Consider the following 20,605-nt stretch of genomic DNA (forward strand, 5'->3'; position numbering starts at 1 on the left):
GACCGTCAGTTTCGAAGAATTTGGGGTCCAAGGCTTGACCCACGGAGGTGGGAATTGGACGAGATTCTGCCAGGTCACAATGTAGGGGATCTGATCAGGGTGACCCCCTTCCTCCTGAAAAACAATTCGCCTGACGGTGGCGATTAGTGACAAGTCAAAAGCACCTTCTGGTGGCCAGCCCACTCCAAACGTCGGCCACTCGGAGGCGCAAAAGGTCTGCCACGGACCCTTTCTGACCTCCACCGACTGGTTGTGGGCTCTGACCTGCACCTCCTTCCAATGCTCCAGAGTTAGAGAAAGGGGATTGGACACAGATTGTCCCATTTCCAGAATAATAGTAGACACAAAAAGAGCGAACACGAGACTAAGACAAAAAAGAAACCAAAAGTGGCGGCGACTTTGCGTCGACCACAAGCAACTCAGAGAATCAAATGGCCTTTCTAAGGCCGGCCGATTGAGACCCTCTGCACGAGGTGGGACTCGAACCCACGATCCCGTAACATCCTTATCCTTATCCTTATCCACCCCGCGTTCCCTCTTGGAGTGCGGTCTCACTGAGCGTCCGCAAAACCGAAACTGCGATCGCACCAAACTTAGAAACAGAACACAGACACCAGACCAAGACAGAACAAAGAATCTTACCTTTAAGTGGGTCTAGGACCTCTGGGTGGTCGCGCTGATCCCGGACGAGCCCCCAAATGAAAGACCCCCCGAAGGGAGACCCTCACTCAAGCCTCGGGACAGCCGCGGACCCAAGAAGACACTGAGACCGAACTCAAAATGTTGAAGGCAAGATTTAATAAAGCAACAGCAAGAAAGCACATAGACCAGAGCTCTGGGGTCGAAACTCATACACCTAGTGGTGTAGAGGAGAATCAACGACGAGCCAAATTTTTCACAGGCTTATATAGAAAAAACTCAAGGGGGGAGAGCGGGGCAGGGAAAGTACAAGTTTACATAACTAAGGGGTTCTGCCAAGGGACAAGGGGTTCTGCCAAGGGATTCTACGTAACTAAGGGGTCATGTCCTATTATTTGGCAATGTACCCGGTTCATTCTGAGGTTGTTCCAGGAGGCCCTTATCTCAAAAATGTTCTTGGAACAGTCTTTAGTTGGGAGGGTTCGAACTCTAGGGTGAGGAGTTCAGGAATGCATTCTGGGGTGAAGAGTTCAGGAGTGTTCTGGGAACACTCTCTAGATGGGAGAGGTCGGGCTCTGGGGTGAGGAAGAGTTCAGTAATTTTTTATTCTTCACTATTTTCTCAGGTGTCGACTATGAAGTTAGAGTTGTTTTTTTCTTGCCCAATACCTGTTCTTTCCTTAGAATCTTTGCAGAGCAAGAGCTACCTTCCTTCCTTCCTTCCTTCCTTCCTTCCTTCCTTCCTTCCTTCCTACTTATGTTCCTTCCTTTCTTTTCGTGACCAATTTCAAGCCAGCCTAGTGCTCCCTGCTAAAACACTAATTCACAACATAGCAACTAAAATGGTGCTTAGGTGGAGTACAGCCCAGTTGCTTGTCTGTAGAAGATAGAATAGCATGTGAAAGGATTCATTCTTAAAGGATTGTGGGAAGAAAAGTTGGTGGAATTCACAGGTTTTTATATTTCTTCACTCAGTTTAGGGATGAAAGCTAAGTCATTTTCTTCCTTTCTGGAAAAGCACTATTTAAATGGCATTCGTCTTTGTCATATACCCTCTAAATATCAGGGAACATTGGAGGCTCTTCTTTTCTATTTTTTGGTGTCCACCCTATTATCAGTTTTCCATTGCATGTTCATTGAGATTAGCCAGCTCTTTTCTTCCTGATGCTTCCCACTGAGTATGAAATAATGCAAGGTAGTATGTTTGTTTGCTTGCTTGTATGTCACTGTCAGAACAAGTTTAATGTGTCCTATGCCCTATGTTTGCACGTTTATAGAATTTAACGTGTTGAGAGGAGGAGAAATGTAAGCACACCTTTACCCTCATGAAGGAGATGCACCTAGTGTGTGTGTGTGTGTGTGTGTGTGACAGAGAGAGAGACAAAGAGAGAGAGAGAGAGAGAGAGAGAGAGAGAGAGAGAGAGAGAGAGAGACTCTCTCTGACTCTGTGTCTGTGTCTCTGTCAGTGTTATTGTCTATTATGTGTCTGTGACTATGTCTGTGTCTGGGTTACAGGCAGGGTTTCTCTGTGTAGCCCAGGCTGTCCTGGAACTTAGTCTGTAGGTCAAACTCAGTGAGATTTGCCTGACTCTGCCTCTGCCTCCGCCTCTACCTCCACCTCTGCCTCTACCTCCTCTGAGTACTAGGTTTAAAGGCATGCACTACCAAAACCGAGCTCCAAGGAAGTTTTTATAAAGGAAAATATTTAATTGCGACTGACTCACAGTTTCAGCAGTTTAATTAATTATTGTCATGGTGGGACGCATGGCTGTGTGCAGGCAGGTGTGAATTTGGAGAAGGAGCTGGGAAATCTTGATCCACAGGCAGCAGAAGAAGATTGCATGCCACACCTGACATAGCTAGGGTATAGGAGACATTAAAGATTGTCCTGACAGTGACATACTTCCTTCAACAAGTCCACTCCTACTCCAACATACTTTCTAATAGTAACAGTCCTTAACGACCAAGTATTCAATCAGATGAGACTATTGGGGCTATTCCTGTAGAGATGAACCTTTCTCCTTTGTTCTGAGAGTAACAACTCTTGAAACTGAATTATTTCTGAATAAGTGCCTAGACCAGAAGCTTTGGCATGATCACCAAATAGCTCATAACTTAACTATCCATTTATTGTATTCTAAGCCAAACCAAGTGTTTGGTTACCTCTCCTCATTTTCATAGGAATGTTTCCTTCAGTGATTGTGACAAATCTTTCAGTCCTGACAATTTTCCAGAATCTTAGCTCTCCCATCCAGATGTCACACCTTCCAATCATGCCTCAGCTCATTGACCATAGGCATTTTATTGATAGGTACTGCTTCCACATAATACATAAGAGATTATATCTATTTGATCCTATTCAAATCAACACAAAAGTATACTTATTTTTATATTTCATACTTTGCTATGTAATATCTATTCATAATGTACAAACCTTTAAATCCTGGATAGGATCTTATTACCATCACCAGGATTATTGATTCTGATTGCAAATCTCTAGCACATGGTATCTAAGGGAGTGCAAATCGTCAAGTAGGGGTGATATAGTTGAAAGAGAAATCATCAAAGATGATTTTTTTTGGAAGTCTGCTTCCAATGGCATGGGAATGAAGGGAGATCAAATAAAAATACATATGCACTGTTTCTGTGGTAATACTTGATACAGTGTTGAAAACCAGGAGCTCATACTGAGAAGGTGCAGCATAAAATACATTATCTACAGCCTAGCCAAATCTGAAGTCTTCCTTACTATGGATGGGTGGTCTGATATACATAGGAGACCTGGTAAGCCTATGAGAAGTACAAAATTAGAAGGCATGGTAAGTCAGAGAAAAAGGCTGGAAAACAAATTTTCCAAGAAATCAGTCTGAAGAAACAAGCTGGAGTAGCCATTCTAATATTGAATAAAATCGATTTCCAACCCAAAGTTATCAAAAAAGACAAGGAGTGGCACTTCATATTCATCAAAGAAGACTTAATTCCAATTCTCCTCATAGTATTTCACAAAAATGAAACACAAGGTATTCTAACCCATTCATTATATGAAGCCACAATTACTCTGATAACTAGACCCAACAAAGAAAGTGAACGTCAGACCAATTTCCCTTATGCATATCAATGCAAAAATACTCCATAAAATCCTTGCAAACCGAATACAATAACACATCAATATGGTGGATGATCATTCATCATGATTAGGTACTCTTCATCCCAGGGATGCAGCGATGGTATAATATATGGATATCCATCAGCATAATCCACTATATAAACAAACTCAAAGACAAAAATCACATGATCATTTTGTTAGATGCTGACAAACCATTTGACAAAATCCAACACCCCTTCATGATTAATGTCTTTGAAAGATCAGGAATTCAAGGCCCATACCTGAACATAATAAAAGCAATATACAGCAATCCAAACCCAACATTAAACTAAATGGAGAGAAACTTGACACAATCCCACTAAAATCAGGAATGAGACAAGGCTGCCCACTTTTTTCCTACCTATTCAATATAGTACTTGAAATCCTAGCCAGAACAATTAGACATCAAAGGAGATAAAGGGGATACAAATTGGAAAGGAAGAAGTCAAAATATCACTATTTGTAAATGATATGATAATATACATAAGTGGCCCTAAAAATTCCACCAGAGAACTTCTAAACCTGATAAACAGTTTCAGTGTAGTAGCTGGATATAAAATTAACTCAAAAATCAGTGGTCTTTCTCTACATAAAGGATAAACAGCCTGAAAAAGAAATTAGGGAAACAATACCTTTCATAATAGTCACAAATAATATCAAATACCGTAGTGTGACTCTAACTAAGGAAGTAAAAGATCTCTATGATAAGATCTTCAGGTCTCTGAAGAAAGAAATCAAAGAAGATCTCAGAAGATGTAATGATCGCCCATACTCATGGATTGGCAGGATTAATATAGTAAAAATGACTATCTTGCTGAAGGCAATCTAATGATTCAATGCAATCCCCATCAAAATTCCAACTCAGTTCTTCACTAAGTTAGAAAGGGCAATTTGCAAATTCATCTGGAATAACAACAACAACAAAAAACTAGGATAACAAAAAGTATTCTCAACAATTAAAGAACCTCTGGTGGAATCACTATGTCTGAACTCAAGCTGTATTACAGAGCAATTGTGATAAAAACTACATGGTACTGGTACAGCAAAAGCCGGGTAGATCCATGGAATAGAGTAGAAGAACCAGAAATGAATCCACACACTTGAGTATTGACAAGGGAGCTAAGACCATCCAGTGGGAAAAAGTCAGCATTTTCAACAAATGGTGTTGGAACATCTATAGGTTTTCATGTAGAAGAATGAGAATTGACCCATTTTTATCTCCTTGTACAAACCTCAAATCTAAGTGGATCAAGGACTTCCCCATAAAAGTAGAGACTCTGAAACTTATAGAGGAGAAAGTGGGGAAAATCTTTAAAGATATGGATGGGAACAGAGGAAAAAATTCCTGAACAGAACAGCCATGCTTTTTTTCTGTAAGATCAATAATTGACAAGTGGGACCTCATAAAATTGCAAACTTCTGTAAGAAAAAGACACTGTTAATAAGACAAAAAACCCACCAACAGATTGGGAAAGGGTCTTTACCAATCCTAAATCTGATAGGTGACTAATATCCAATATATACAAAAAACTCAAGAATCTGGACTCCAGAAAATCAAATAATCCCATTAAAAATGGGGTACAGAGATAAACAAAGAATTCTCAACTGAGGAATACTGAATGGCTGAGAAAAACATGAAAAATGTTCAACATCCTTAATCATCAGGGAAATGCAAATCAAAACAACCCTGAGATTAAACCTCACACCAGTCAGAATGGCTAATATCAAAAATTCAGATGACAGCAAATGCTGTCAAGGATGTGGAGAAAGAGGAACACTCCTCCATTGCTGGTGGGATTGCAAGCTTTTACAACTACTCTGGAAATCAGTGTGGCTGTTCCTCAGAAAACTGGACATAGTACTACAAGAAGATCCAGCAATACCTCTCCTGGGCATACACCTAGAAGATATTCCTACTTGTAACAAGAACACATGCTCCACTATGTTTCATAGCAGCCTTATTTATAATAGCCAGAAGCTGGAAAGAACCCAGATGTCACTCAACATAGGATTGGAGACAGAGAATGTGGTACATTTACACAATGGAGTAATACTCAGCAATTAAAAACAATGAATTTATCAAATTCTTAGGCAAATAGATGGATCTTGAGGATATCATTTTGAATGAGGTAACCGAATCAAAAATGAACACACATGATATGCACTCACTGATAAGTGGATATTAGCCCCGAAACTTAAAATATCCAAAATACAATTTGTAAAAAACATAAATTCGAGAAGAAAGAAGACCAAAGTGTGGATACTGGGTTCCTTCTTAGAATGGCGAACAAATTACCCATTGAATGAGTTATAAAGATGGAGATTGTAGCTGAGATGGAAGGAAGGAACATCCAGAGACTGCCTTACCCAGGGATCCCTCCCATATACAACCACCAAACCGAGACACTATTGCATATGCCAGCAAGATTTAGCTGACAAGATCCGAATATAGCTGTCTGCTGTGAGGCTCTAGCCAGTGCCTGGCAAATACAGTAGTGGATGCTCACTGTCATCCATTGGAGGGAGCACAAGGTCCCCAATGAAGGAGCCAGAGAAAGTATCCAAGGAGCTGAAGGGGAATGAAGCCCCATAGAAGGGACATCAATATGAACTAACAATTACCCTTAGAGGTCCTTGGAGCTATATCACCATTCAAAGAAAACACATGGTGGAACTTGTGGCTCTATCTATATTTGTAGCAGAAGATGGCCTAATCTGTCATCAATGGTAGAAGAAGCCCTTGATCCTGTGAAGGCTCTACGCCCCTATATAGGAGAATGCCAGGACCAGGAATGAGAGTGTTTGGTTTGGGGAGCGGGGGGAGGTGGGAGAGGATAGTGGATTTTTGGAGGGGAAACTAGGAAAGGGGATAACATTTGAAATGTAATATATATATATAATAGAAAATACAAACTTCATTATCCTAAAGGAACAAAAATGTGATTTATATTTAAATTATATAAAAAATAAAGAGCAATACAATTGCAAAAAAAGAAAACATGGTAAGTTTTAGTTGACTGGCTCTCATGGACAGACCTAGTAATCATGGGAAACATAAACCAAGGAATACCTGGAAAGCATGGGAAATCTTTTAAGTATGAGAGTTTCTATAATATGGAAGACCTGGTAATCCTATTAAGCCAGAAAGCCTGGTGTTCATGGGCAGTCCCAAGACGCATGGCTGTCCTAGAACCCAAGGACACTGAAAAGCATGGAAGGATTAGAAAGTATGGAACGTCTGAAAAAAACTTCTTTGGCCTGTCATACCTGGGAGGCCTGGAAATCTTAGGTGGTCTGGTAAGCATGAGCAGCCTATAAGCATTGGGAAGCCTGGGATGTATGAGATTCCCAGAACCCATGGAAGACCTGAAAATTATGGAAGGACTGGTAAGGATGGCAAGTCTTATAAACATGGCAGGCCCGGTAAGCCTGAGAGGCCTGGAAATGTCAGCAGGCTTGATAAGGATGAGCAACCTCCAATGTGGGGAGGTCTAGTAAGCATGGGAGTCTTAGAAGCCTAGGAAGACCTGGAAAGCATGGGAGGCCTATTAAGGATGGGAGGTCTGATAACCATTGGAAACCGGGAATTCTTGAGAGGCTTGGGAATCTTAGGAGGCCTGGAATTCTTGAGTATCCTGGCAGCAATTGGAAGGCCTAGGGACCATGGGAATTCTAGAACCATAGAAACGCCTGGAAATATTGGAAGAACAAATAAGGATGTGAGGTCTGGATAAACATCTTATGCTGCTGAGCATAAGATGTGGGGGGAAGCATGGGAGACCTGGCAAACATCAAGTCCTACTTGGCCTGTTAGGCCAGATGTACATGGGAATGCTGGGTAATATGAGTATCTCAGTACACATAGAAGGTCTCAATAATGATTAGAGTCTTATAAAGCACAGAAGCCAAATGAAGTCTAATATAAATGTGAGGTCTGGTACACAAATGAGGTCTAGTAACTTAGGGTGGCCTAGAGAATATGGAAGGCCTTGTGACCAAGCAGGTTATGGCTCCCTGGAATACCTGTTAAATTTGAGTGACCTGGGATGCATGGGCTTTCTGAGAAAAACTTGCGGCTTGCTAAGCCCTGGAGCCTGGAAAGCTTAGGAGGTGTGATAAGCATTAGAAGCCTGGTGAATAAGGACAGGATTACTAAGCCTGGGGATGCTAGAATCCAAAAATGATGGGGAAAGCCCTGGAGGTCTAGAAGGATTGGGAGGTGTGAAAATACATCAGAGGAGTGTTAAGCCTGTGAGGGCTGAAAAAGGACTGCCAAGGATGAGATGGATCCAAGCATGGGGAAGCCTAGTAAGCAGGAGAGTCCTAGAACCTAGAGAAGACCTGGAAACATAGGAGACCTAGTACAAATAGGGTATCTGATGGACACAAAAGGTCTGGTTAGCTTGAGATTCTTGAAAAAGTTAGGAGGCTCAGTGAGCAAGAGAAGCTTAGTCAGAATTAGGAGGCCTAGTAAACACAGAAATGCTAGAACTCATGGAAGATAGGGAAAGCATGGGAGGTCTAGAACTATTTGGCAAAGTTGAATGCCACGGAGGCCTGGGAAACTTAGGAGGCATGGACAGCATGATTAGCTGAGCAAGTACGGGATGTACTACTAACTATGGAAGACCTAGTAACAAAGAAAGACCTGAAAATCTTGGAAGGACTAGTAAGGATGTGAGTTATGTAAATGTGAGAGGCCTGGTAAGCAAGCATAAAATGCACAGGAAGCATTGGAGATCCAGTAACTAATAGAGTCTTGGATGGCAGGTTAGGCCAGGTGTACAGGGGAAGCCTGGTTAGTATGAGCAGCTTAGTATACATGGAAGCTCTCAAAACCATGAAAAACCTAGAAACCACTTGAGGCCTAGTAGCCAAGTGAGGCCTAGTAATCATGTGAGGCCTGGCAAGCAAGTGAGTGCCATTAACCAAGGGAGGCCTGGAGAGTATGGAAGGCTTTGTAATCAGGTGGATCCTAGTACCCTGGTGGCTGTGTGAGTATGAGAGGGTTGGTAAACACTGGAGATGTGGTAAACGTTTCTAGCTTCCGTAGCCTGGAAGGACTGAAAGGCTTTTGCAGTACCTGGCATGCATGGGAGGCCCAGTAATGGTGGGTAACTGGAATATCCATATGAGCCATGGTGTACATGTGAGTACTAGTAGACATAGGTGAAGCCTAGTCAACTTAGGAGGCATCATGAGCACATGAGGCCTAGTAACCAAGAGAAATAAGGTAAAGACCTTGAAAGGACAACTCTCAGCTTCATCTAGAAAATAAAATGAAAACTCAGGATAGCTAAAACGATCCTGAATTAAAAAGGAACAACTGGGGACTCCATTCCCAGTTCAAATTAGACTACAAAGCTATAGTAGTAAAATCATCATGGCATTGGCACAGAACCAGCCACATTGAACAAGGGAACTATTTATGGGACTTTCAAAGTTGGATACAGTGAATTTTGTACCATGCCATGGTTGTGAACCTATGAAGACCAAAGGTTGTTAGGTTATGGCTTAAAAGTGGTGTGTTCCTGTATCATGTTGACAAGAGGAAGAATTGTGACAGCATCTACAATCATGTGAGAGTCCAGGCTCTGGGAATGCCTGTTGGAGGTTATCTTGATTGCATAAAGTGACTTGGGAAGACCTACCTATCCGGGGTGGCACTATTCCTTGACTCTAATCTTGAACTCTACACAACGGAGAAAGTTATTGATGTACTTGCATTAAGGTGATCTCTTTCTACTGTAGGTGTCATGTGACCAGTTTCTTCAACCTCCTGCCGCAGAAGCCTAGAGACTCAAAGTCTGAGATAATTGAAACTGTTGCCCCTAAGGTGATTTCATAAGGTCTTTTTAAAAACATAAAATCACTGCAACAGTAAAAGAAATTAAGGCAGAGAAATTGATCAGTATACTATGATACAGCTCATACCTTGATAGCAAATGATAGGTATCATGAAGGCCTATTTTCCATTTCCTATCTTGTTTACCCCTTTCAAAAATTGGATTCTTGGTATTTACCCTTACATCAATACATAAATATATTACATAAGTATATATAGTTCTATGTAAATATATTGCATATATAATTCCCTTGCTTATCCAGGATAGGGCATGAAATTTAAGTATAAGATAAATGTCTGTATGTGTGCATATATAGTTAGTTAGACATAGTCAGCAGTAAATGTTTTCCGAACACAAACGACATTATTTAGTTATTTGAAAGCCCACACAGAGAGTAATCTCAAATATTCCCTTTTAACCAATGATTTACGTCTTATAATAATGTCATAATGAATGCATTGGTTCACAACAGTTTCAACAATGGCATGATTTTATTTTGTCTCAATTTTAGCTAGGGCCAAATCTACTTAACAAATTGATTGAGATGTTTTACCTTGCAAATATAGTCTCTTATTTCCATTCCAAGCTTGGATCTCGATGGTAAATTTAAATCAGAAGATTAGGTTTATTTGATTTGACAAATACTTTGTTGGAAGTAAAGGTTTTCTTCAGAAATACATGGAAATAAGGTGATGGAGGGAAGCAGTCACTTCTGGTGGTACTAGACTCCAAAGAATATTGAATTTGTTTTTGGTCTTCTTCACTGTAGTCATTACACAGCCTTCATATTAAATGAACCATTCAATACTTGTAAAATGCTTACAGTCTAATAATTGATAAGATTACTTGTTTTCTGCATTTCCTAGGTTTACAAAAAGGAAATTGCAGAATATACACATAGGGAAGTTTAGAACATCACTATCCAATTTCATTACAATTTGCTCCTCCTTATATTCAAAGGTGAGGATTTTATAACCTGTTGTCTTTCTGAAAGTTACTCTTTTGTTGGAATCAAAACACACCAAAGTTATTCTGAATATGACATTTCGGATATGGTTGTGGCAAGCAGAACCATCACACCTCTGACACCGTTGCCTTAAAATTACACACTGCCTGGTAAAGGTCACACGTAAAGGAAAGCCAAGTCGTCCAACTGACCACTTCCAAGTATATCTTCCATCCTTGGGGATCATTGTACCACACCTCATGGTGCATTCTTCAAGTTCTTGTTCATTGATAACTTGTGGTCCAATTACCCCATATTCTTGTGTTCGCAGCAAAGTCAACCACTGTTGTTTGTAAATGGGTGACAACCATGCCATAGGTATTAGTCGATCTTGTTCAAGAATAGTTGTGGAAGTCAAGTCACAGATAATGTGCTGAAATCTCAGCTTTTTAAACACTGGTTGAAATATTAGTCCTTCTTCACTTTCAAGAAAACTGATGTTATCAACATATGCCATGTGGGTGGAAAGCCAGTTGTTTGCGTGTTGTAAAAGCTGTTTCATGGTTCCGTTCCAGCATGGATTAAGATAAAGGAACATCCATATTTTTAGTGTGGTATATACATCAATCTCCTTTTGCATGACTAGTAAGTCAGAAGACAGTGCTAGAAGATACATCAACTTCAAGTCTACTTCCTTGTAAAGTGCCACACTTGGATGTACCATCAAATTGCAAAGAAGCCATTCAAAGCATCTCGTCTTTACAGCTTTTAATCTATAGGTTTCTGCTGCCAAATAATAGGAGCACACAGTGTTCCTGTTGATAGTTTCTTTCATGATTCCTTCACACTGCTGAATTACTCGATCCACCCGAAGCAGGCATGCTGCTGCCAAAACTTGAGGAACTTCCAGAGGTGTTATTGACAAATCCGCATCCGTGTACAAAGCACCAAACACAAAAAGCAGAGATCGGGTATCAATATCCTCATTCTTAATGATCAGATTTATAACACCATGGTGTGATTCTCTCCAAGTACCTTTGAGAATGTTAGCAAAGTAGCCTGACTGACATAAAAATACTTTGTGTAAACACCATGTTTTTCCCAGAGCACGGATTTTAATGTCGCTATCATGCCCGTCCAAAAATAAGTTTTGATAAGCATCATTAGATGAGATCTTAACCCTTTTCCAGTAGATGTAGTTGAGAACTTGATGTGGATACATTCCCTGGTTTTGAGGTCCATGAACATTAGAACTTGTTGCCAACTCCTCCAAACTGTTTCTTTTTCGCTTGCGACTGCCAGGAATGTAGCTGGCTCCGGCTATGGCTTCTGGCTGTGGCTCTAACAGACTGGAATCCCTGCATCTCAAGACCCTGCTGACTAAAAGCCCCATTGATGAAAATTCCTAGAACAAGCTCTCGCAGAGGCTTCTTGGTTGAGGCATTGCTGTAGTCTGCCAGTCCTGCCTAGACTTCTCTGTGTTTCTCTACTACAGATTCTGACGTCACATTGAAGGCAGGGCATTCTTCATTGTCCACATGTGTGTTGCCTGAGCACAGGCCCCGCCTCCTGATAGCAACCCCTCCCTCTCCCTCCTCCTTCCCCTTCCTCCCTTGCACATTTGCCCCACCATCCTCCCATCTCCCTTCCTCCCTCCCTTCCATTATTCCTAAATTCCTTCTTCCTTTCCTTTTCCCATTCTGCTCCTCCTTTCCCCTCACCTCTCCCTTCTCCCACTATTTCTAAATGGGCCACACTATTTTGCTGAAGATGACCTCCATCAAACTGGAGAACCTCGTTCACCTAGTTTTTCAACCTTGCCAGGTGAATTTTCTTTTCCTTAAAGAGAACAACCAGGCCAAATTCATCCTGATGTGTGTTTAAGATTGTACATATTCCAACCCTTGACCCTTGACTATGAGCACTCAAATGTCTGTAGTATTTGAGATAATCACTTACTAACTGCTTTTGCCAATATAAACAGTAAACATTGTTATTGCTAATTTTATTGTTAGCCTCTTTTGATTAGGATTAATGAGAAGTATTTCATGCAAGTAGTTGTATGCCTATATCAACAATTTCTGTGTATGCTTTGCATATATATATATATATATATATATATATATATATATATATATATTTCTAAAAGTTCCTTATAAATCTAGTTATTTGTTTAACTTGCATATGTATGCGTGTTTTATGGTTTTGTTTTACTGATTTGCATTTACATATTAACTTTATATGGACTCCTTACTGTTAATAAATTGCAATCTGTAAGAAGCCAAGTCTAATGTTTAAATATTTCTTTTTATTCCTCTGTGCTGGCAATCCATTCCCAGAGCCTGGCCAGCAAAGTCTATGGAGGCAGAGCAAGGTGAACCAATGCAAGACACTCCTCCAAGTGTCTGTGAGGTCATAGTTATATTCTTTCTTAACACCACCTCTCCTCTCACAAGTCTGTCTTAACAAAACATCTTCTAACCTGTATCTCCCTCTGTAAAACATCCTCTCAATTGTGTCTACTTCAGCAAATCATCCTGTCACCCATGTGTTGGCCTCAGCCAAACCTTCTTTGATGTGCATCTTCAGTATCAAAGCATCCTTTCACCAGTGTCTGCCTTAGCAAAACATCATTTAACCTTTCTCTCCCAGAGAATCACCATATAATGTACCTGACTTTCCAAAGAAATCAGAAATCTTAAGTTCATAATAGTTTCAAGGGTAATAAAAAGTCACATTCCTTAATTTGTTTGCTTTTAGTCATGCCTAGATGATATCACAAGAATAATCTTTGAGAAGAGTGAAGGTTTCACCACAATAAATGTTACTAGGAAGTATGATCCTGACAGTGTCAGTATCAGTATTGGCTTGCAGTTGCAACATGAGCGTTTTACCCCACTCAAGGGCCACCTCCTTTTGATAGATTATTATATTGATTCTTTTTTTCTCTAATAGATTCCCAGAAATGCTTAAGTTGTGAAAGTGTTTGTCCTCTCATAAGCCCATTACTTGTACAATCACTAATATGAATATTCAACCTATGAGGAAAATTTAAGTAGAGATAGGGTAGAAAAGCTGGTGGGATGAGGGGATAAACAAAGCTAAGGATATACTTGAAAATCCACATGGAAACTTACTGTTTATAATAAAATTGATAAAGTCTCAAAAGACACATATTTAGCTGGTAGATGGCCTGTATGTCTACATAATACTGCTGCTGAAAATCAAGCGAAAAAAAAAATCCCAATGCCAGGTATGTTCAGGAAGTTCCCAGAAATCTTGAAAATAATACAGGTTCTTCACACTCTTTCTGTTTGCCTACCATGAATATATGATAAGACCCTGCTACAAAAGACAAACCACATCGTGGTTGTAAAATATAGAGAAATTGAGCTGGCATGTAACTGAAAACTTCCTTCCATCTAGTTAGCTTTCATAGTTCTGGATTGTGCTATTCAGGATGCTGGCAGAGTAATGGCATCAACAGAGTTACCCAGATATGAACCTTATGATGTACAATACCAATCTGCCAAGAAAGATGTGTCCAGCTACACAATAGTGACATCACTGTTATAGGGATAGCCAGTGTATCTGTGATTAGATTTGAGGCCAGTTCCACAGGAGGATAGAAAATGCCTTTGGCCCTAGGGGAGAATTTATTCCTGTTGTTTATGTAAAGTCTCAAGGTGTCAAGCTCCCTTCTAAGTATCTATGTTTATATCTAGGGGAAATTCTACTTCAAGATTCATTCAGAGAAGCCCTTTTCGCAATAAACTACAGTGAGGAATAATATGCATAACTGCTCAAAGCACGATAATAAGAGATGGCTGAATGGTATTACTATCTTGTTTAGGCATGAACCCTCATGGATCCTCAGAGGAAAAAAAAGGAGCAGAAAATATATAAAAACTGGACCATAAAGAGGAGGGCTATGGAATCTGTTTTCTTCACTACAGGACCACCAGTGCAGTCACGACTTCCCAACACCTGTGAGTATATGTAAAGTCTACCCATGACTAAAACCTCCTCACAGTAAATAATGGGCCAGGGAAGGACTCTTTCAACTTTTCCCTCCTTTGGTGAAATATTGGTGGGTTCTGAGGGAGAGAGAATCATTATCTTCCATACATCCAGTGATCCAGATCCAGTGTCCTGCATCTGGCCTCCAAGAAAGAGTTTTGAGCTCATGGTCATACTGATAATCCTAGTTAAACTCTAGGATTCTCAAACACAAACAAACAAAACCAATGTCTGAAACAGAACTAGGGGGATTAAAAGGTTTGTAGAAGTGGGCAGGAGTCTAGATAGGTTAGGGAGATTATAGAAATCTGAATATTATTTATACATGTACAGAATGTCAATGTCACACTTCATGATGGAATTAAATGTTGTTTCGTGGTTGCCACAGGATTCCATTACCCAAGAAGGAAGGCTAAACAAAAGCCTAAGGGCAGCAGAACTGCTTATTGACAATAGTGATGACCTGGATGCTTATAGCTCTTGTCTGCTGAGGAAGAGAACACATCAGTGGCCATCTCTTGCTGGAAGTCTAAGGCAACATAGCACAGCTTCTCTCTGATATTAGGCATGATTTCCCTCCCAGCTTTTTGGTGAACTATAGCCACATGTGGTCATGAACTTCATGTAGTAGTCTGTCAGGTACAGGCCAGCTAGGTCCAGACACGGGATGGCACAAGGAGAGCAGAGATATGCACATTATCTCATAGATGTGCACATTCTGTGTGACCCCATCTCTGGGCTCCATCAAAATCGCAGTGGTATGACCAGAGGCCTAGAGGAACAGCACAGACTGGATGGCTACTTACATGGTTGTGGTTTTATAAGTCTCAAAAATGATGTGGGTCATCTTTTCACAGTTGGCCTTAGGGCTCTAGGGGGAATGGTGAGCAGCACAGTGTTCCTTTGGAGGACCACATGCAGTTTGTTGTAGAATGTTTGGTGCCAGATCTTCTCCATATTGAACCAGTTCGTGACAATGTCATGACCAATGGGGGTACTTCAGGATCAGGATGCCTCTCTTGCAATGGGCCTCAGTACCCACAAAGGTGTCCTTCTGTCTCTTACCCACCGTGATGCCCTGGTGCCTAGGGCAACCCCATAATGGAGGGGTAGATGGCCCTGGAGCATCATAACCAGCAAACCAGGCATTTGCCAGACCAGAACCATTGTTGACAAGGAAGGCAGTTAAATCATCATCCAGGGAGAACTGGTGGTCAGTGTGAACCTTCAAGAGAGGAGCTGCTAGAAACCTGTGCTAGTGGGAGGAAACAGACTAGACAGTCTTTATCCATGTTCTCTTTAGGGGAATCTAGGTTGTTTCTGGTTTCTGGCTCCTGTGAACAGAGCAGCAGTGAGCACAGTTGAGGAAATATCTCTTGGGTAGGATGAAGTATCCTTTGGCTATGTGCCCAAGAGTGGCAAACCTCAATTTTGGGTAGATCTTTTCCCATTTTCCAGCGAAACTATCACACAGACTTTCATAGTACCTGTGTAAGTTTCACTCCCACCATTGATGAATGTGCCCCTTACTGTATCCCCAGGATGAGCTGTCCCTTGCGTTGTTGATCTTAGCCATACTGACAGGTGTAAAATGAAATCTCAAAGTAGTTCTCATTTGCATTTCCCAGATGGCTAAGGATGTTGAACATTTCTTTAAGTGTTTCTCAACTATTTGAGTTTCCTCATTGGAGAATTCTATTTAGATCAACATCAAATTTTTAAGATGGATGAATTGTTTTTCTTGACATCTTCAGTTCTTTATATAGTTTGTGCCGCAGACCTTTTGGGTCCCTATGTCTGCGTGGAACGGGGTCTCTCAACGCGGGTGGGCAAAGCGTGGATGATGACAGACAGACACACACGCAGGAGAGTTTGTGTGGAATCTGAATGTAATTTTACAACTGAGCATCAGACTTTTTATGCAGAGGACAATAAGGAAGTTGGGTGACATATTCACAAGGTACAATTGAGGTAACTGGAATCTTACATAAAACAGAGGAATGCAAACACAAAAGGTCTAATGGGAACCACCCAGGATAGAATACATTGATAACAGCTGGGATCAACAAGGGCTCCACCTAAAATTCACTAATCTTAGAAGCCATGGTCAAGGGCTTCTCGTCCTTTCCACAGTTCCTATTTTAGTCTCTTGTATAGTCCACCTTCCCCTTAGGCCATTGTAAATATGTGTATGGGTGTAACTCTGCTATAGTATCTATTCTGGTTTCTCCTTTGGTCTGAAACTTCCTTCTTCCTAAGTGATGGTAAATTCCTGTGTAAGGGAGTGACTTAGCTTTTACAATCTTGCTGAATTCTAAACCCTTGATCTTGGTCAAGGACAGACACCCTTGGACTGTTGGAACACTGGCGGAAGGCTTTAGCCATGTCAGAGCACTTATAGGAAAATACTGAAAGAGAGCACGTGGATCCATACTCTAGACTAGCGTGGTACTGGAACTCGGGAATGAAAAATTAATGTATGGGTAGAGAACACTAGCCTCCAGGAGGAGAGCTTCCTTGAAACTCTTTTGCCTCATGAGTGACTTTTAAGCCTTTCGGCTTGTCCAGTTGACTCGACCAGAGAGCGTAGCAAGTTTGCATATTAGTCCTCTATCAGATGTGGAGTTGGTGAAAATATTTTCCAATTCTGTAAGCTGCCTTCTTGATGGAGCGATAGTGTCCTTTGCTTTACACAAGCCCTTTTGTTTCATGAGGTACCATTTATTAGTTTTTTTTTTTTAAAGTCTCACTTCCTGGCCTAAAGGTGTTCTGCTTAGAAAGTCTTCCGTGCCAATGAGTTCAATGCTATTCACCACTTTCTCTTCTATCACACCAGTGTCTCTGGTTTTATGTTTAGGTCTTTGATTTTCTTGTGGGTTTCTTTTTTGGGGTGCAGGATGCTAAGTGGATCTATTTGCATTCCTGTGACCAGCACCATTTGCCAAACTTGTCCTTTTTGCAGTGTGTATTTCTGACTTCTTTATCAAAAAGAAGGTGCCCATAATTGTAACGATTTCTCTATGTCTACAATTATGTTTCATGTTCAATAAATCTGTCTGGTTTTGTGTCAATATAATTTTGCTTTTATTACTCTAGATTCAAAAACAGAATCCATATGTCTTCAGCATGCAAGAAATACTTCCTCTGTATTATAACTTGAAAGCAGGGATAGTGATACTTCCAGCAGTTCTTTTGTTGTTTGGGATTGTTTTAGCTCTATTGGAATTTTGGTGCTTCCATTTGATGATGCCATTTGTCCTTCCAACATCTGTGAAAATTTTGTGTTGGAATTTTGATGGGAATTACACTGAATCTGTAGATTGCTTTGGCGGGATAGTAATTTTTAGTTTGCTATTTTTATTAATCCATGAATATAGCAGATCTTATCATATTCTGATATCTTCTTCAATTTCACTCTCACTGTCTTGAAAATGTTATCAACACATGTGGTATATATATAGAGTAATTGTCTAATTCTTTTGATATTTCCAATTTGTTGGAGTCCAGGTTTTTCAAATATATTCTTATGGTTATCTGGATTTTCTCAGTGTCTGTTCGATTTATTTCATTTGGATGTACTCTTTGACTGTTAGTTATTTTGGATAAAGATTTGTTTATATTACTGATTTTCTAAATAAACTCTTAGTTTCATTGATTCTTTCTGTTGTGCTCTTTCTTAAACATAATTGATTTCAAACCTGATTTGATTATGTCTACCTTCTAATCTTTTGTTTGCTTTTTAACAAAATTTTTATTTGATATTTTTTCATTTATATTTCAAATGCTATCCAGAAAGTCCCCTATACCCTTCCTCTGTCCTGCTCTCCAACGCACCCACTCCAACTTCCTGGCCCTAGCATTCCCCTGTACTGGGGCATATAATCTTTGCAAGACCAATGACCTCTCCTCCCAATGATGGCCTACTAGGCCATCTTCTGCTACATATGCAGTTAGAGACACAAGCACAGGGGGTACTGGTTAGTTCATATTGTGGTTCCTCCAATAGGGTTACAGACCCCTTCAGCTCCTTGGGTACTTTCTCTATCTCCTCCACTAAGGGCCCTGTGTTCCATCTAGTAGATAACTCTAAGCATCCACTTCTATATTTGCCAGGTACTGGCATAACCTCACCTATATCAGGGTCATGTCAGCAAAATCTTGCTGGCATACGCAAATAGTGTCTGTGTTTGGTAGCTGATTATGGTATAGATCCTCAGGTGGGGCAGACTCTGATGGTCCTTCCTTCCATGTCAGCAATAAACTTTATCTCTCTAACACCTTCCATGGGTATTTTGTTCCCCATTCTAAAGAGTGGCAAAGTATCCATACTTTGGTCTTCCTTCATCTTGAGTTTCATGTGTTTTGCAAATTATATATTGGGTATTCTAAGTTTCTGGGCTAATAAGAACTTATCAGTGAGTGCATATCATGTGAGTTCTTTTGTGATTGGGTTCTCTCACTCACGATGTTATCCTCCAGATCCATCCATTTGCCTAAGAATTTTATAAATTCATTGTTCTTAATAGCTGAGTACTACTCCAGTGTGTAAATGTATCACATTTTCTGTATCCATTCCTCTGTGGAGGGACATCTGGGTTCTTTCCAGCTTCTGGCTATTACAATTAAATGAATATAGTGGAGCATGTGTTCTTATTGCCACTTGGAACATCTTCTGGGTATGTTCCCAGGAGAGGTATTGCTGGATCTTCTGATAGAACTATGCCCAATTGTCTGAGGAACTGCCACACTGATTTCCAGAGTCGTTGTACAAGTTTGCAGAAATGGAGGAGTGTTCCTCTTTCTCCACATCCTCGCCAGCATCTGCTATCAACTGAATTTTTGATTTTAGCCATTCTGATTTGTGTGAGGTTAAATCTCAGGGTTGTTTTGATTTGCATTTCCCTGATGATTAAGGATGTTGTACTTTTTTCAGGTGATTCTCAGTGATTTGGTATTCTTCCGTTGAGAATTCGTTGTTTAGGTATGTGCCACATTTTTACTGGGGTTATTTGATTTCTCTGGAGTTCCACTGCTTGAGTTCCTTGTATATATTGGATATGAGACCCTATCCCAGATTTAGGATTGGTAAAGATGTTTTCCCAATCTGTTAGAGGCCTTTTTGTCTTCTTGGTAGTATATTTTTTTCTTATAGAAGCTTTGAAATTTTATGAGGTCCCATTTGGGGATTCTCGATTTTTTTCTTTTCTTCTTTTTTTTTTTTGGATATTTTCTCCATTTACATTTCAAATGCTATCCCAAAAGTTCCCTATACCCACCCCCGCCCTGCTCTCCTACACGCTCACTCCCACTTCTTGACCCTGGCTTTCCCCTGTACTAGAGCATATAAAGTTTGCTAAACCAAGTGTCCTCTCTTCCCAATTATGGCCAACTAGGCCATATTCTGCTACATATACAGCTAGAGACAGGAGTTCTGGGGGTACTGATTAGTTCATATTGTTGTTCTACCTATAGGCTTGCAGACCCCTTCAGCTCTTGGGTATGTTCTCTAGTTCCTATATTGGGGGCCCTGTGTTCCATCCTATAGGTGACTGTGAGCATCCACTACTGTATTTGCCAGGCACTGGCAAAGCCTCACAGGAGACAGTTATATCAGAGTCCTTTCAGCAAAATCTTGCTGGCATATGCAATAGTGTCTTCATTTTGTGGCTGATTATTGGATGGACCCCCAGGTGGGGCAGTCTCTGGATGGTCAATCCTTTCATCTTAGCTCTAAACGTTGTCTCTGCAATTCCTTCAATGGATACTTTACTCTCTATTCTAGGGAGGAATGAAATATCCATGAATTGTTCTTCCTTCTTGATTTTCTTCTGTTTCGGAAGTTGTATCTTGGTTATTCTAGGTTTCTGGGATAATATCCACTCACCAGTGAGTGCATGTAAAGTAACTTCTTTTGTGATTGGGTTGCCTCACTGAGGATGATATCCTCCAGATACATCCAGTTGCCCAAGAATTTCAAAAATTCATTGTTTTTAATAGCTGAGTAGTACTC

At 40.5% G+C, this 20,605-nt stretch overlaps 1 protein-coding gene, 1 long non-coding RNA gene and 2 pseudogenes across 3 annotated transcripts in view; 1 reads left to right on the forward strand and 3 right to left on the reverse strand.

Annotated features, from left to right (window-relative positions):
• The window catches only part of Gm14355, a 250,741-nt pseudogene that overhangs the window by 158,241 nt on the left and 71,895 nt on the right, over window positions 1-20,605 (reverse strand).
• On the reverse strand, window positions 10,094-12,053 carry Btbd35f16 (BTB domain containing 35, family member 16). The gene has a single exon (NM_001243011.1). The coding sequence runs from the start codon at window positions 11,966-11,968 to the stop codon at window positions 10,472-10,474; it is 1,497 nt and encodes a 498-aa protein (NP_001229940.1). The 5' UTR covers window positions 11,969-12,053; the 3' UTR covers window positions 10,094-10,471.
• Window positions 12,068-20,605, forward strand: part of Gm46693 — a 49,818-nt gene continuing 41,280 nt past the window's right edge. Inside the window, exons 1-2 of one of the 2 annotated variants that reach the window (XR_001782866.2) lie at window positions 12,068-12,449; window positions 14,429-14,564. This is a non-coding gene — a long non-coding RNA (predicted gene, 46693). The remainder of the gene's footprint in view (window positions 12,450-14,428; window positions 14,565-20,605) is intronic. The other variant, XR_001782865.1, reaches the window with a different exon arrangement.
• On the reverse strand, window positions 14,929-15,796 carry Gm17854 (predicted gene, 17854; annotated as a pseudogene).

The sequence above is a fragment of the Mus musculus genome, chromosome X (genome assembly GCF_000001635.26).
Source record: "Mus musculus strain C57BL/6J chromosome X, GRCm38.p6 C57BL/6J".
In the NCBI taxonomy this organism is placed as follows: Eukaryota; Metazoa; Chordata; class Mammalia; order Rodentia; family Muridae; genus Mus; species Mus musculus.

Bases quoted from the DNA above. Each gene is read 5' to 3' on its own strand.
- Btbd35f16 (NM_001243011.1), bottom strand. From the start codon at position 11,968: ATGGGGCTTTTAGTCAGCAGGGTCTTGAGATGCAGGGATTCCAGTCTG.